Below are 17,215 nucleotides of genomic sequence, written 5' to 3'. Positions count from 1 at the left end.
CCGTGGGTGACAGAGGCTGAAAGTTTGTAGCCATCAACCTGACCTCAGAATGAGAGAAGCGCAAGCTGAGTGGAGGAGCCCAGGTTGACAGAGCTGAGAAAAGGATGCCCCTCAGAAAGTCCACAAGGCCTCACACATTTCTGGAACAATCTCTGTGCAAGGGAGCTTTTGAACTATGGGAATGCATTATCTGTTCAACAAGAATAAATTAATTAGAAATAATATATTGAAATTCCACACCTAGGACCTTCCCTGCAAAGACAACTAAGCCCTCGCCCACACACAAACACACCCCCAATTGGTCCATGTCGAGATGACCCCAGGACAGTCCTTCTGACAGTGTTACTTATGTGACCTGGGCGTCTCTCCCCATAGAAAATTTTTTCGGACTTTGTGACCATTGAGATGGTCTTCCACGCCAAAGCGGTGTAGGTGTATTCCAGTGCCTTCCAGACCCTGGAGAGCTACGACCTGGAGAGAGATCTGGAGGTGGGTCACGGACATCTCATCTCCTATTTGGGGGGTGGGGCTGAATTGGAGGTTGTTTTTGTCTTTTTTTTTTTATTGAAGCCTAGTTGATTGACAATGCTGTGCTAATCTCTTCTGTACAGCAAAGTGCCTCCGTTTTACACGTACGACATTCTTTTTTAAAATATTCTTTTCCATTATGGTTTATCCCAGGAGATCCAATATAGTCCCCTGTGCTCTACAGTAGGACCTTGTTGTTTATCCATTCTATATGTAATAGTTTGCATCTGCTAATCCCAAACTCCCAGTCCATCCCTCTCCCTCCCACCCTCCCCCTTGGCAACCACAAGTCCCCAGAGGTGGGGAATTTCCCCAACACCTTCTCTCTCTCTCTCTCTCTCTCTCTCTCTCTCTCTCTCTCTGGACCATCCACGTTCATGACCATCACCTGGGTGCTTAAAAACAAATGAATCAACAACAACAAGCATCGCCAGGCTGATGCCTGCTGAACTTCGGAGGGAGACAAAGTGCTTATTACCCACACCTGATGTGATGAGGATCTAGAAAAAGCCATCTGAGTTATCTCTAATGTGCTGCGTCACACCTCGTGGTGTAAAGCAGCGGTCGTTTACCGGGATTATCTTCTGTGGCTCTAGGGTTGCTGGGTTCAGCTAGGCTGTCCTCACTCCGGTCTTTCAGCCAGTCCGTAGCTGGGGCCGGAGCTGTTTCCAAGGCCTCCTCGCCCGTGTGTGGTAGATGATGGCTGTCATCTGGGTCCAGGATGGGCCACGTGATTCGCAGAGTTCAGGGCAAAATGAAGACGTGGGCCCTTTGTTCAATAATTATTAACAATTCCAAGATGGCAGAGTCCTTCTGAGCTGGGGGCCCTGGGCGACTGCATGAGCTGTACCCCAGTGAGGCCCATCCCGTCTGGGTCTGCAGTGGGGTCTGCAGCCTGAATAACTGCCCACGGCCTCTCCATGGGGCGTGGACTTCCTCACAGCATGGCAGCTGGTCCAAGAATGAGCATCAGAGAATTACACTGTGTCACCTTCCGTGACCTAAGCTTCGAAGAAACTGAGCATCCTGTCTGCCACATTCTGTTCCTTAGAAGTGCGTCACTAAGGCCATATTCAAGGGGAGGAGAATTATAGTCCAGCTCCTGATGGGAGAAGTATCGAAGAATTTGTGGATGGCTTTAAAACCATCATAGGAGGGTCAGTGAAGGTTGGCTGGGCTCTGGTGCGTTCACTCAACTCTACTCTATTTTGGTCGGGGGGCAGTGTGATCTCTAATCTCCCTGCATGACTATGGACATGTTACCTTGCCTCTGGGCCTCAGTTTTCCCATCTGTAAAATGGGATGACAATGCCCACTTACCGCTCTGCAGTAGATCATAAGGAATAAGAAACAGGAGACTCCTAGGCGAACCTGGCGTAGGTGGGGGTCCCTGCAGTTACCTGGGCACCGGCTTCTCGTCCCACGTCTTTCTTTCCCGCTGGCACCCCTTTGTTTGTTTCCTGACCGGATCCAACCCTCCTGGCAGGATTTTAGAGCCAAGATGCGTGGAGTTCATGGGCGTTATGACGCTCGGCTGTTCACGGACACCACCCTGCCCCCGGCCGTCCCGTGGTTTCTCGCCCAGGTGAGCACTGGGGGTGGGGCGTAACACCTGTGACAAGGTGAAGAGACCAGAGACCAGAGGCCGGCTGAGAACTCGGGTCTGAGAAGGGAGTGCTGCTTGGGGAGTGGGAGGGTGGCCCTGAGTCTGACCCGGACCTGCCTGAAGCAGACTCAGGGAACCACAGTGTGGTGAGGGGCGTCTCATGCTTTCTGAATAATTCTCTTGAAAGGCAGAGGAGGAAGTATGGTCCCCAGCCAGACTGCCTGGGTCCAAACCCACTGCTCCCAAGCTGTGTGACCCGGGGAAAGTTCCTTAACCTCTCTGTGCCTTAGATTCCTCACCTGCAAAGTGGGGCCAATGATAGTAACCCCCTCAAAGGGCTGTGGCATTAGGCGAACACATCTACCCGAAACATTCAGGAAACGATGCTTGTCACTGTCATTATTATTATCGCTGTTGTTGCTGTGATGGTGATGATGATTCTGTTGTTGTTGTATTTCTTTTATTTAGAGCACCCAGAGCACCGTACGGAGCCAGAGAAAAGAAGCAGCCAGTGAGGACAAGTCTGCCGAGGAGGACCCCGTGGAGGACCTCAGGGGACAGGGGAAGGGGCTGCATCGCCAGGACGAGAACTCCCCAGTCAGGAAAAGGGGGCTGAGGCTGGATGCTCGGAGGCTCTGCCGTGTGCAAGTCCCGTGTCCTCTGAGTCCCGCTTTCCTCATCTGTCTGGCAGGAATCACATCACTCAGCTCACAGGCTGCTCTGGGGATCAGGGTGCCCAGAAGGACACCTGGTACCTAGCAGGTGTTCAATAAACGTGGGCGCATCTCACCCTGACTCCTGCTGGGTCTCATTTCCTGTCTTACGACTGGGCTTCTGGGTGTTTAAGCCCGTGTGAACGTGTGTTACGGAACCAAACTCGGGTCCATTTGCCTGTGTGCAGTAAAGCCAATTTACTGACACCGGGTTGCAGTGAAGGAAAGGGCAGGATTTGTTGCGGGCGCCAAGCAAAGAGTCCAGGCAGCTGGTGCTCAAAAGCTCCCAACTTCCCGACGACTTTCAGGAAAGGTTTTTAAACACAGGGTGAGGGAGGGAGACTGTGGGGCGCGTTATCAGCTCTCGGACATTTTTCTTTTATTCTTTTTTTTTTTTCGGCTGTACCGTGCGACTTGTGGGATCTTAGTTCCCCAGTCAGGGATCGAACCCGGGCCCCCTGTAGTTGAAGCGCAGAGTCCTAACCGCTGGACCACCAGGGAAGTCCCTTGTGGACATTCTTCTGATTGGCTGCTGGTGAGGTAACTGGGCAGCATCCAGTTAACTTCTTCCACCTGTGGGGTTTCCGTACCTGCAAAACAGCTCAAAGGACATGGTGCAGAATATTATCTATAGCCCTTGAGGAGGAACTAAAGGTCCTTGGCTTTGTTTAATGGCTGAACTCTTATTATTTTGTCTTGCTTGACAATTTTCCTTAGCTTCTGCATTTTCTCATTTCTCTGATTAAATTTATTCTTTGGAACTCAGGGAACTAGCCTAGGAGGCTAAAGTTTTTCTACAAACAAGAGTCAGGTGGAGGACATTGGGTGGGTCTGTCCCGGGAAAGCCCCACAGAGTCCTTATTGGTCGCAGGTGAATCATCTCCCAGGGCTGCCCTAACACAGCACCACACACTGGGGGCTTCAAACCACAGAAATCTATTCTCCCTCAGGCTGGACTCCAAGATCAGGGTGCTGGCAGGTCTGGTTCCTTCTGGGGTCTGTTTCCCCTTTTTATAAGGACACCAGTCATAGGATCAGGGGTCCACCCCATTCATCCTAACTAAACATATCTGCAAAGACTCTATTTCCAAATAAGGTCACATTGTGAGTACTGGGAGTTAGGACTTCAACACATGAGTTTTGGGGACGCAATTCACCCAAACCATAGGGACGTGATGTGCGGGGATGACCGTGGGACCAGGGACACATCCCAGAAGTGGAGGAGGGGTGGGAGTCCGCAGGCTCGGCCGCCTGCCCGCCTGGGCCCCCTGGGTGTGCACATTTGGGGAGCAAATTCCTGATGGTGGCTGGGGCCATCTGAGCTCTGGGTCACTCGGCTCTCAGCACACCTCCTGCTGCCTCCTAGAGACCTCTGCCAGGGAGAGGACGTCCTGAAGCCGTTCAGGATAAACACTACGCTCTGGAGCCAGCGAGCCCCTGATTTCATTCCCCACTGCGGGTACCATGATTTCCTCCTCAGCAAAGTGGTGAACAAAACCTTCCTCGCGGGTGTGGTGAAAAGGGAACTCTCCTACACTGTTGGAGGGAATGTATTATAAACTGGTGCAGCCACTATGGAAAAGTGTGGAGGTTCTTTAAAAAATAGTGTTACCATATGATCCAGCAATCCCACTCCTGGGCATGTATCTGGAGAAAACTAATTCAAGAAGATACATGCACCCCAATGTTCATGGCAGCACTATTTACAATAGCCAAGATACGGAAGCAACCTAAATGTCCATTGACAGATGAATGGATAAAGATGTGGTACCTACATACAATGGAATACTACTCAGCCATAACAAAGAATGAAATAATGTCATTTGCAACAGCTTGGATGGAACTGGAGATTATCACCCTAAGTGAAGTGAGTCAGATAGAAAGACAAATACCATATGATATCACTTACATGTGGAATCTAAAATATGACACAAAGGAACTTATCTACGAAACAGAAATAGACTCACAGACATAGAAAACAAACTTATGGTTACCAAAGGGTTAAGGGGGGGTGGCATAAATTAGGAGTATGGGATTAACAGATACACACTGCCATATATAAAATAGATAAACAAGGTCCTACTGTATAGCACAGGGGTATCTTGTAATAACATATAATGAAAAAAATATGAAAAAGAATATGGATATGTACAACTGAATCATCTTGCTGTACACCAGAAGCTAAAACAACATTGTAAGTTAGCTATATTTCAATAAAAAATTAAATTAAAAAAAACCCAAACCTTTCTCATGGGATCATTGCAGGATTAACGTCTTCGCCACAGTGACTTTTATTTCCCAAAATGCAGCTCCAAGGCACCTCCTCAGGGAAGCCCACCCTGATTCAACCAGGAAGGACACTCACTCCAAAAATAACTAAAACATTCTATATTTCCTATATAATAATTTATAAAATAACCTTATCATAGATTGTATTATATATCATCACATTTACAGTATATATTTTGTTATATTTTTATACTCTGAGCATTTATATGTGTGTACATGCACGCACAGACAGACACACACAAATGTACCTTTTTTTAACCTCAGTTGTGTCTGAACCCCACTGATAGTTTCTGAAGGAAAAGGACCTTGCTTCTTCATCTTGTGGTCCTGGAGCCTGGTGGCGCCTGGCACATAGTAGGTGCTCATTAAAGGTAAGTTGACGGCACAAGGGGCCTCTCCCCTCCCTCTCTGGCCCCAGCACGCCCAAGAGACCAATTGTTCCCAATTCCAGGGTTGGACATCAGCCAGGAGCTTCCCTGGCTCTCTCTGTGTGCATGGTCGCTTGGGAGTAGGGACAAAATTCCTAGCTCCTCTCTTTGGGGCCCAGGAGGTGGGAGGTGGGGTGAGCAGGGGTGGAAGGAACATAACTTTTGGGGTCTCTTCCTTTCAGAGTCCCAGGCATTGAGGACAAACCCACCCCACTGCTTCCCAGTGCAACTCGCGCAGGATCTGAGCACAGGAGAAAAGAGAGCACCTGCGGTCATTTCCTGTGACATTAAAAGGTGACTTCGTGAGTGAGAAGCTTGTTCCAAATATGGAAAGAGGGGAGATGCTTCTCTAGGGGAGCCGGAGCGTTTGGGGCACTGCGCAGGGGAGGTGGCTGCAGGCAGAGGTGCTCGGCACGAACTTAAGGGACAAGACTGTTACCATGGTCAGGGTGCCCCAGAAGCCTCAGCACCGTTTTAAGCATCAATAAAGTCAGAAGTAGAAAGGTTACAATTTACAAAGGAACACGATGTGAATGCCTAATTGTTTAAATTTCTTTTATATTTAGTGTCATGAATTTTGAAGAGTATGTTTTAAATGGATTCCTATAAAATTTAGAGAGAAGTTTGGTCGTTTTTCTTTTTCCTTTAATGGGCGGGACCCTTCCTACAGGTACAGCTCCCAGGTTGATTTATTTCCTCATCGGGACAAGGAGGAAAGAGATTAGAGTGAGAAGCACGTTTGCATTTCTCGCAGGAACCGCCTCAGATGGGTGATGTTTTCCCTCCCATTATATGGATGAAGAAACTGAGGTTCAGAAAACAATTTGGCAAAAGGCACACAGTGGGTTGGTGGGGAGGTAGAACGGGACCCAGGCTCGGGTCCCCGTGCTCTTCAGAATCCTTGCTGCCTTCAGAGGGGTCCTTCCCTGTCACCAGGAGTTGCCTCTGACTCCAGCCCCTGGCCTTCAGCTGCTGGACTCTCCTGGCACCTGAGGAAAAGTCAGGTGTGAAGGCTTCTACCACCCGGGCCGGTCCTCCAGGCTGGGTGGGAGAACCAGAGACAGGGCGGTCCGGCCCCTGCCCCACTGAGCATCAGGGCACATACCCCAGCCCATCTCAGGTGGCCAGGCCAGGGCTGGGGGACCTGCCTGCACCTTCGCCCCGGGAACCATCCCACCCGGGGCCCCTGGAACTGAGTCCACTTCTCCAGGTACCAAGGACACTTCTTCTAGGCCCTGTGCTGGTCCTCAGGCTTACCTCCCGGATCTGTTAGTCTGGAGAGTTAGAACATGGCTATTGACCTCTTATAATCAGAAAAAAAGAAAGCCCAACATTTCACAAAATACGTCTGTCAAACCAAGTTGTAAGGGATGATGAAGGTGTCCTGTGTGTGTCAGGCGGGGGTGGTAATCGCGTTCTACTCACAGCCCCCCGACCCCCAAAAGCAAGAAGTGAGGCAGCTGTGGCTCAAAGGCAAGACCAGGATATCAGCTGGAAGGGGCCGGAGGCATCCTGGAGGCCAAGGCCCCTCCGTTCACTAACACACCCCGGCGGTGACTCAGCGGACACTCCCTCTGCCCATCGGTTTGGCCACGACACACACACACGTCTGCACAAGACCCAGCTGCTTAGCCTAAGTGGGGAGAACGTCTATTTGACCCCAGAAAAAAGGTGTTTTCTCTGTCATCACTGAGAAGATTGTAAATTCTGTTAAAAAAAAAAAAAAAAAAGTGCTCACGGACACGTGAAAACAAAAATTCAACAGACTGACTTCTTTTTTTTAAGAATTTATTTCAGTTTCTGCCTTCTGACAATCTGAGGTGAAATATATAGACGGTTTTTTTTTTCTTCACAGGAAACAGCTTTGATTTTAGCACTGTTCTGAGAGCTCGACCTTGAAACTTTCTCCACCTGAAAATATAGTTTGTAGAACGTCGCCTCGTGGGACACGAAATTGCGTAAGTGTACATATAACATACCTGCGTCGCGGACCCCGGCTTCTGGGCCACTAAGGGCAATGCGTGGATATGGCCTAGGCAAGTTCACGTCCGAGACCAATGGGTGGGAGAGAAACAGGGGAGGCACGTGGGAGACCCTCCTGAAGCCCCAGAGGCCATAGTTAGAGCCACGAAGCTCTCGAGCTGACACGTCTTAAGGGGAGGTACCTGCCATTTGAATTCGAGCCTTTCCTACTGTTCAGATGGTCGGCCCGTCCATCTCAAGGCGTCCACGGGAACCTAAGCAAGCCTCCAGCACAGGGACAGATCAGGGCCCGCACGTGCAGCCTGTGTGTGGGAACCGGGCCTGCTGAGCACTTCCCTTTCATTTCCGCGAGTGCACCGTCCAGGACCAAGGTGGGGACAGGCACAGCCCCCCGGGGTCCGAGGGGCATCACAGCAGCAGGAGCCCTCCTTCCAGCTCAGCGACCCCGTCTGTGCTGCTCAGGAGGGCGCCAAGCGACGCGCCCTGGTCTGACCCTGCGGGACAAGCGAGGATGCAGGGTCCCCCCCGCCTGCACAGAGTGATGGGAAGACGGGCAAACCCAGACCGTCCTGACTCGCTCCTGGAAATGACAAGGTGTTCCTTCTCCAATAGTAACCGAGAACTCTAGAGCGGGAGCAGTGTCCCCTTGACTCCTGGGGACACAGCCAGGGGGAAGGTTCCCCCCCGCAGCCCTTCACTCATCTCAAGCTCAGACAGACCAGCCAACGCAGGGACACAGGCCAGCGCCAGGACACCCAGGGATGAGGTAGGCCGGCCACCCGAGGCGCTTGCTGGAGAGGGACTGCAGGGAGATGGCGGCAGAACGAGGCCGGGTGGCCCGGCCACGCGGAGGGTCTTGGCGTTGAGGGTGCTCCTGGGTGGGAACCATCTGGAGAACCCACACAGGCCTGTTCCCGGCCGCCGGGCGACAAGGACGTACTGGGACATGTGACTTGACTAAGGCCTGGCTCCAGCCCAGGTCGGAACGTCGCACACCAGCCAGTTAGGGGCACTTGTCACCGATGCCATTCCCCTGTACGAACTCAGCTTCAAAGGCTTTTCTGGCGAAACTCCCCCTCAAGAATCGTAAAAAGGGATCAGTGATTTGCAGGAAGACGGGGAGATGGCTGAGTGGCAGAAACAGTGGTTCAAGGAAACTAAAAGGCCGGGGGTGGGGCGCTGCGAGAAGAACCCCGGGACCGAGGGGCCGTGGGCCCCCAGCCCTGCAGCTCTGCCTGTGGCTGAGGAAGAGGGTGGCCAGGGGGTGACAAGCCTGGCACCACCCGGCTGCTACCCCTCCCCCGAGGCTGGTGCCGGGCCCTTCTCCCCCTGCTTCCCAAGCTCCCTGCTGTTCTGGCAAATGCCTCAGGCCCCTGGCTGCCCAGCTGTCTCAATTGTAGGTGATTCGGCCATACAGCTGATCTAACCGCACCGACCTGCTGGGATCCCCACTCGCTGAAAAGCCAACTCGTCGGGGTGCAGCTACGCCCAGGAAGGTCAGGCTTGTAGCTGCAGCCCTGACTGCTGGTCACGGTCACCTGGGTTCAACAAAACTCCTCGCAAGCCCCTCTGTGGCGTGAACACTGCGCTTCTCACGCTGGGAGGCTGCAACACCCAGAGCACTTGCTCTGGGTGATAAACCAACCCACTTAAAACAGCCGACGGAAAAGCAACCCTCAAGCCTGCCACCTTCTCTCCACGGCAATGAACTTCACCGTCTAACCGGGCAGGGAGAGGTGAGTACGGGCTCCACTGGTTCCAGCTCCCGGGAAGGAGGAAAGAGAAAGGTCAGGCGGCACCTCTGACTCCAGTCCTGGGTCTCTGCCCTAAACCCAGCGTGGGGCTTGCCCGTGACCCTGACCGTCCCGGGTTTCACTGGAGCACAAAACTCGTGAACTGGACTCTCTCCAGCCCTCCTTTTGGCAACTTAAGAGCTCCTTGGTCTGCTTTTTTCCCCTTTCGGCGATAGGAAAATCACGGTCTACTCCCTTTCACTGTACAAAGAACTTACAATATCAGAACTTGGTTCTCCTGCCTTCGATTAAACGCGCGCACACGGTAGATATAATCTGAATCCTAGCACAGCCCCTCTTAAACATCTAACAATATTGCTAAAACTGCAACAAAGCCTGAAGACGTACAAAGCACATCTCGACACCATCCTATTTCCAAAGCAGGGTACTTTTTACTTGGGAGAATTAGCTGTTTTTGGCTCCTTACGATTCACATCGCCCTGAAGGGCAGACAGCAGGAGACTGAAATGCCATTGCTAACGCAGGCCTTCGAAGCTCCTGGCTTGGGACCCTGAACCTACTGGGACTGGAAACTCTCCTCGTGGATATGACCCGACGCTTCCTGCCCCGAGTCTAAGGGTCCTGAGTTTACAGGGAAGGCCACCAGAGCTCTTTCTCCAGAGCCTCCTGTGTGTACGGCGGGGTGAGACTTCTCCGCCCTGGGACCTGAGAGCCCGCCCTGTGTCTGTCTGCTCGGAGCGGGCCTCGGAGGAAAGATCGTGCCACAGAGAGAGGAAATGTCAGCGAGGCAGGCTGCCGGCTCCTGCTAGGCACGCCGTGCGTCCTCCGGGTGACAGTGGTCAGACACTCCGAGGTGAAATGCTCAGCCAAAGGCAGACGCCACCAGGACACAGCAGGACAGCCTCAGAGCCACCCCGACACTGGTCACTCCACGAGGCCCACGGTCTCCGGCAGTGTCCCCTCGTAGGGCTGAAAGCAACAGGCAGCACTTCTGGGGTCAGACTCCACTCTTAGGAGCTAGATTTACACAAACCAGGGGAGAGGAAAAAACCCAAAGCAACCCTTCCTTCTACCTTCAACTGCTACTTCAAGAGGCCTGTATGGGAAAAAAAAAAGGTCTCAAGATCATCTTGAAGTTAAAGTGCCTGGAAAAGCCCCAAGAAGTCAAAGCTGCATTTTTCCTTCCAAGGCTGCACGGGCCCTCCCGCCCCACCCTGCGGGGAGAGAGCCGCCAGCTCCCCAGCACCCCTGGGAAGACCCAGAACCTACTGTCTCCCTCCAGAAATCAGACTGGATCGAACGTCCGTACAAAAATCTTCTATGTACAAGGATAAGTCTTTTGGGCACCTTTAGAATAAAATCTTAATGCCTTTCAACTAACCACTGAGAAAGCCAACGACACGCGGCCACAGGGGGAGAGCCCTGAGAGGGCACGTGGCCCGGCTCCTGTGGGGGGTGGGGGGAGCACAGCACACGCGGGGGTCGTAGCTGAACGTCTCAGGAGGGGCTGCGTCATCTTCAGGAGGCGCTGGAGGAGGGGCCCGCACACCCGTCAGCTGGATGTGATTTCTCTGAAACGCGTTCCATAGAGACCCGTCCTATCACTGGGCCCAGCATCGGGTGGAGGCGCTCCGGCCCGTGTGACCCGCCCCGCACAGGACAGGCAAACTGGCGACACAGCTGTGCTTTGTTTAGTGACACGGCCAGAGAGGCTGCCACCACACACACACACACACACGCACACACGTGTGCGTGCACGCACACGCCATTGCGAAAACAGCAGGGTTTCTGAAGCCCCAGCCCCCCAGGTCTCCTGGAGGAGCAGCTCACGCCGGCGCACTCGGGTCCTGCCGTGTTTCCTGTCATCTCTCTTACGATCACCCGGATGTGCGTTCCTCGGCTCAACCAACGCACGCTCTGCTCTGGAACATTCCAGGGAGGCATCCCCCACGAGGGGAAACTTGGAGGGCCGGAGGGCTGGGTATCTGGCGTGTGCTTGTCATGCTGGAGGAGGTGCAGCGGGGACACGGGACGAAGGACCAAGGCGGGAAGGACGGAGCCCCGCTGGCCTCGTTGTCAGCGCCCAAGAGCTGGGGCTGGGGCGGGGGAACCGGGCTCGCCAGGGAAGCTGCTGGCAGGCTGGAGGCCTGCTGGCCAGACTGCAGTCCCTTGGGCTGGTCAGCTGTGCCTGGTACAAACCTGGGGGGAAGAGCCCCGGCTCCCGGCACCTGAGACGGCGAGGGGGTGTCCGCAGAGTCCGCAGGAAAGTGGTCCAGGGGCTCGGGTGGCGGAAGGTACAGGCTTCCCCAGGCGGCCGGGGTGGAGGGCCCGACCCTCCGAAGCCCCGCTACCCCGCCTCACACAGTCACCGCCACAAGCGGCCTCTGCCACGGTGCCTGTAACGCTGACACAGATTCTTTTGTCTGTTTTGAAATAAAGGGCAGCACTGTCTGCTTTCAGAAAGGGCGGTTGTCCTGAAGCCACTGAAGAAGCTTCTCTTGTCTGTGCTTGTCACGGGGCTGGTGGCCCCGAGCTACTCCCAGGGAGCAAGGGGCGGAAGCGTCTCCACTCCAGAAGGAAGCTGTCGGCTGCGCGGGGACATCTCAGACAGCCTGACACAGACACCTGAGTGCTACGTGGGTCCAACACAGCCACTCGGAGCCGTGCCGTCTCCCGGCGCCCACACCCCTGACCGTGGCCGGGCCTTCTGCAGCCGGGAAGGCACGTCCTCTGCCCCGGTCTCTCTCCCGTCCTGGAATAGGGGGTCTCCCTCTCCTCCTGGAGCTTCCTGGGACTCCCGTCCCTGCTGCACGGAGAGGGGACCCGGAAAAGAGCCAGCACCAGCCGTGGACCGACACTCAGAGGCCCCCGCCCCCTCTGCTTGGTCCCCGCTCCGCAGGAACCCCACTGTGGGAGGAACCCCATCCCACCCTGCCGGGGGGCCCCCAATCATCACTCCTGACTGCCCTGTGTCACTGGCGTGTGCCACCCCACAGCTGCCCTTCCCTACCCTCCCATGTGCACCCCAGCCTCTCCCGCAGGAGGCTACGATGGACACCGGCCCATCGTGGACCCAGCATCCTCCCTCCTGCGCCCCCTCGGTCCCACGTCGCAGGTCTGCCACTCGGGGATATGGAAAGTCACCTCGGTGTTAGCTGTGTAATCCCAGAGACACTTTGGCACGCAGGTGGGGGAGCAGACACAGGCAGAGGGGAGGCAGGGAAAACGGGCAACCAGATTCTTCTAGCCGCTAGTTCTAGGGCGGTGGGGGGCGCCTCTGGGTGCTGCCAATGTCATGCGGGGGCGGGGGGGTGACAGCCAGCCGTGGGCCCGGGAGGGAGGCGCGCACCCACAGTCCTCCTGGGGGAGCCTCGGGCCAACTGCCGAGGCCTACTCGGCGGCCATCTGCTCGATGTGGTCACTCAGCAGCTTGTACTGCTCTGGAAGAGAGAACAACGTTATTCCTCGTGAGAGAGACGGCGACACGGACGGGCAGGTCCTTCTCATTCGGGGTGATGACAAAGCAGGCCCTCCCGGGCATGGCGAGTGTGGGCTTCTGAAGGAGTGCCCTCGGCCTGGCAGTGGGCTCCGTGGAGCCGGGATGCATCTTCCCGTGGCAACGACGCGCCACAGGGCAGCCCCGCAGGCCCCCAGGAAGCCTGGTGTGGGCAGATGAACCCTGTCACCGGAGCCGGGCGTGGGTCCTGGAGGCCATGCAGGGGTCACGTGGTGGAGGGCACAGTGTTCCTGCCCTGTGACGAGTGGTGGGGCTGGTGACAGCACTTTGAGATTTTCCGGGGGCACCGCCTGAGGCCACCCGTACTTGGCCCTCTTTAACTCGGTCCAGGATGGAGTTTTATTTGTAAACAATATCGATCTGTACAAATCTATGTCTAAGTGGAAGAGTTTTCAGGGGACACGCAGGAAGCATCTTGTAGCACGTGGGATGACGCCTAAAGGCCAGCTGTCGATCAGGGAAGCTGACATCAGCAACGTGTCCCCTCCCGTTACAGAAGCCAGAGATGCCGGAAAGACCTCAAGACCCCCGCCGCTCCCCCGGGACCTGCGGCCACGTGTCATTCAAGCAACGAAGACAGGCCATGTGGTGGCCATTTAGACGGAGGGGCAACTCAGCGCCAGAGTCTGCCCATTTTCAAGGTCAGAGTCTGAGCACCAAGTTATATCTTTTCCTGGGCCCTGTCTGTAAGCACTGACCTGGTGGGCCCCGCACCATCCTGCCCCACGTGGGCAAGCCCTACCTAGCAGAACTGGGTCTCCAAGGGGAAGGAAGAGTGTCCCGCGCATGCAGGCCGACAGGAACGTTTAATGTCCCGTGGGTAATTACAGCAGGGACAGTCCTCTGAGCCGGGTGGGGATTCCAGCACGCAGCGCACTCGCCCCCAAAACCCCGGCCCTGCCGCCACTCACCCTCATCCAGGTTGCCAATCACCGCCTGCTTCTTCAGAAAGTCGTTGCACAGCTTCTTGTTCAGCCCGAATGCCAGCATGTTGTGCGTGAACGTGCTGGGGGGACACGGCTGTGAGCTGGCAGCCCTCCCGCCTCCCGAGGGGAAGGGAGCCGGGGCCCGACATGCAACCCACCGGGCCGGGGAATCGATAGAAAGATGTAAAACCAAATCGCCTCATCGGCCAGCCCTGCTCACCATGAAACCGTGTTAGGGGCGGACTAATTAGGAACCGGAGTCAAGGCCAAGTGGAGCGAATCGTGTGCTTCTGAGCCATTTAAGAACGCACAGTGGTCGTGACACTGAGTCGGGGATGTGTGACGTCATAAGGGTGGCGCTCCCCCAGCAGAGCCCCCGGGTAGGAGCGTCTCACCCGGCGGTCCCTCCTCACACCGCCCTGCTTGCTCATCTCCTAGGTGACCCGGAGTGGGCGTGGCCCCGTCCGGGTCATAGGGCGGGGCGGGGGGGGCGGGGGGGGCGGGGGGGGGGCGGGTGGCAGGCCGGCCCTGGCGCTCACCCCAGCTGCCCGAAGGTGATGTTCTCGTTGAACCGTAGGCTGTCGTCCCGCTCCTCCTGGGTCATGTGGCACCACCTCTCTCTGCAAGCACAGGAGGGGCAGCGGAGGGGCTTCAGAGCCCACATCCCCGCCGCTTGGCCCCCTCCTGCTCTGACCCACAGGTGCTGGCCTCCCTGACAGAGAGGGGACACCTCTGCCGAAGAGCTGCTGGCGCTGCTTCTAGGAAGCCTGACCGAAGGCTGCCCCTCTGCCTGGGGGCCCGAGACCCACACTCATCACCTTCTCCTGGCGGAGACAAGGCTCAGGACCCAGAGACAATGTGCGCTGAGCGGCTGCCCGGAACATTCTCCGGGAGACGAGAACGCTGCCCCCACATCCTTCTCTAAGGTTCAAGGACACGGAGGCCGAGGCCCGTGTCACCGGTGGGGAGGCGTGCCGAGAAGCCGGCGGAGCAGGGGTCAGGAGCCCAGCGAGCGTCTGCGGCCTCTGACCACACGCGGCCCATCAGGCCGGCCCGCCTCTGCCGTTCACTGTGCTCCCAGGCTGCCTCGTAGGGCGCGGGGACGGGCCCGTGAGCACGGAGAAGACGGCACAGAGCCTCTCAGCGAAGCCGGGAACCCAACGAGGAGGGACCACGGCCCGTGAGGCTCCACGTGCTCTCCGTGAAGCAGCGCGGGGCTCAGGGTTCGGGCAGGGAAGTGCGCTTTTGAGCTCTTTTTGAGCTCGGTGTCCCTGACTGAGAGCGAACGCCGCCCCATCCTGCAGGGCGTCAGCCCCTCCCCTTACGGCCAAGCACCCTTGTCCCCAGGGGCCCAGGACCGTCAGCCACTGCACCACTCCACCTCCACCCCCCGGGGCATGGGAGCCGCGTGGCCACCTGAGAAGTGAGCAGATGCCTATTTCCCCTTAAAAATTACACTCTGGACAAGGAGTCTGACTAAAACAGGGCTGAGAGGAAAAAGACAGAAGAAAAGGGAGAGAAGAGGCAGTATGAGGGGGTGAGGGGTCAGGGCGATGGAGAAGCTGAAAGAAGAGGAACAGAACCAACAACATCGACTCTTAACTCCTCTCTCCCCTCCCAGCCCAGGGAGGCTACTGGTGCCGCTGCAGCTGAGCGGGAGCCATGGGACACCAGGGCGCAACAGAGGCGGCACTGTCAGTCTCCCAGTCTCCTCATGCTGACAGGACACCCACGAAGACACCTGGAATGTGCTTCCAGGCACTATGCTAATCCCATGCCATGTTCCTTCCCATCCTTTTTCCCTGAGTGGTCACCCTTAGAATCGTCCAGCCACATAAACTCCCACACCACCACCAGGCTCGCTGGGTACTGTTGCACAGGTTGTGCACTGCACAACCCCAGACCATGTGGAAGTGGCTCCCTCGCAGGCGTGCAGCACAGCAGCCCTGACCCAGATGAGGAGGTCAGTCCTTTTGCTGTGGCGAGGACTAGAGTTGGGACATTTTATCTGATCTCTGAAGAAATAGGTAGAAGGTCATTTGGGATCAGGGGATGCCTACCAACAAATCAATTCCTTAAAATTGAGTTCAGCACCCAATACTGGTCGAGGTCTAATACCCCAGGAGGGCAGATCGTGTGTCTACATTGCCACAGTGGGAATTCGGATGTGTCCAGCAGCTTACAGAAGAGGAAGCCTCCTGAAACGGGGACATTTCTGCCTCTGAGAACAGAGAGGGTGCTGATGGTGCTGCCGGCAGAGTCTGCCAAAGAGGAATCATGCTGGAGGCACAAGGTTGCCCAAGGACCCAGAGCCAACCCCCGGCCCCCAATCTCGGGGTGTCCTGGGGGTCAGATCTGGGATGTGCATGGCCAGACCACATCTGCTCTGGGTGAGGAGGCCTGTGAGGCCCAGAGGCTCACTTCCCCTCGTGGGGCTCAGAGGTCATGATGCTCCAGCCCTGTCGGGCCTCGGCTGTGGTGCTGGGAAGCCTTGCTCCAGGAAGGCTGGTTAATTACACACACACCCCCGCCCCCCAGAGAGTCTGTGGGAACTTGGGGGCTTTTTAGGAATGGAGGTAGCTGCCGTGCCCAAATGCTCCTTTTAAAGCCATAATAAGGCTGCGTTAAAAAAAACAAGATTTCTCATAAAACAATAAGCACTAAAAATACATCACTGATTAAAGGAAGCATGCTTTGGGAAATTTCCACCAAATTAAAAACAAGCACTGAATCAGAAACTATATTTTGAATAGGCAGGCCTTTCACTCTAAAAATATCTTAACCAAGATATCGAGCACATATCAAGTTCAAACAATTGCAGTCAGACCCCACCGTGGGCTCGCAGGAAATAGCCTGTTCTAGACCTTTGTCTTCAGGGGACCCCCTCACACACACAGGCCTCACATCACACAGTGGCCGGGGGAAGGAAGCAGCTGTCCTTCCTCCGGGACCCCCCAGACCTGTCAGAGTGGGCGAGGGTCTGCCAGAGCCCGCAGGCCCCTAGGCACGACTGCAGGGACAGGTCCTCTGGCCCGACCTGCAGCTCCTGAGCCCGGATCAATGACCGAGCGGACAACAAGGGAACCCAAGGGTGTGGTTTCAGGGTCCGCTGGGAGGGCCAGAGTGGCCCATGGAGGCTGGACTCGCTCCAGGTCGGAGCTGACCTCCTGGACCTCACTGCCCTCTCCTCTCGGGATGCGCACTGGGCCTCGTGGGGCTCTCGGGGGCCGTGTCTGTCTCCTGACCATTTCGGGGTCTCTATGCCCGGCGAGCTCCCCACTGTCTGTCGCCAGCCTGTCCCAGCGCTGGGCCCGCCGGCCGCGAGTCACACCCACGTCTGGTCACACCCCCCTCCCCTCCGACCCAGCGGCCCCGAAGGGCCCCCGCACTGTCCATGGACAGTCACGTGGACACACACCTCTTCTTCTCCTCCTCTCCAGCATCCCCTCTGGAGCGGCAGCAGAAACAGGT

The 17,215-nt window shown here is 55.9% G+C and overlaps 2 protein-coding genes across 4 annotated transcripts in view; one reads left to right on the top strand and one right to left on the bottom strand.

The window, feature by feature from the left end:
• Window positions 1-12,464, top strand: part of CIBAR2 (CBY1 interacting BAR domain containing 2) — a gene marked incomplete at both ends in the record, with an annotated part of 40,317 nt that extends 27,853 nt beyond the window's left edge. Inside the window, 6 exon segments of the mRNA XM_082677840.1 lie at window positions 376-429; window positions 433-489; window positions 2,015-2,113; window positions 2,603-2,778; window positions 4,214-4,356; window positions 12,343-12,464. Of these exon segments, the coding sequence (XP_082533966.1) occupies window positions 376-429; window positions 433-489; window positions 2,015-2,113; window positions 2,603-2,778; window positions 4,214-4,356; window positions 12,343-12,464 (651 nt within the window).
• KIAA0513 overlaps window positions 12,428-17,215 on the bottom strand; it is a 54,269-nt gene continuing 49,481 nt past the window's right edge. For 2 of the 3 annotated variants that reach the window (XM_082676446.1, XM_082676447.1), the window contains exons 10-13: window positions 17,163-17,192; window positions 14,284-14,364; window positions 13,730-13,824; window positions 12,428-12,741 (exon numbers count right to left, since the gene is read on the bottom strand). In XM_082676446.1, the coding sequence (XP_082532572.1) occupies window positions 12,692-12,741; window positions 13,730-13,824; window positions 14,284-14,364; window positions 17,163-17,192 (256 nt within the window). In that variant the 3' untranslated portion in view covers window positions 12,428-12,691. The remainder of the gene's footprint in view (window positions 12,742-13,729; window positions 13,825-14,283; window positions 14,365-17,162; window positions 17,193-17,215) is intronic. The other variant, XM_082676448.1, reaches the window with a different exon arrangement.

Source organism: Grampus griseus (assembly GCF_964374135.1).
Source record: "Grampus griseus genome assembly, chromosome: 19".
Taxonomy (NCBI): Eukaryota; Metazoa; Chordata; class Mammalia; order Artiodactyla; family Delphinidae; genus Grampus; species Grampus griseus.
The sequence above is the reverse complement of the archived record's forward strand: the minus strand, read 5'-3'. Positions and strand labels throughout refer to the sequence as shown.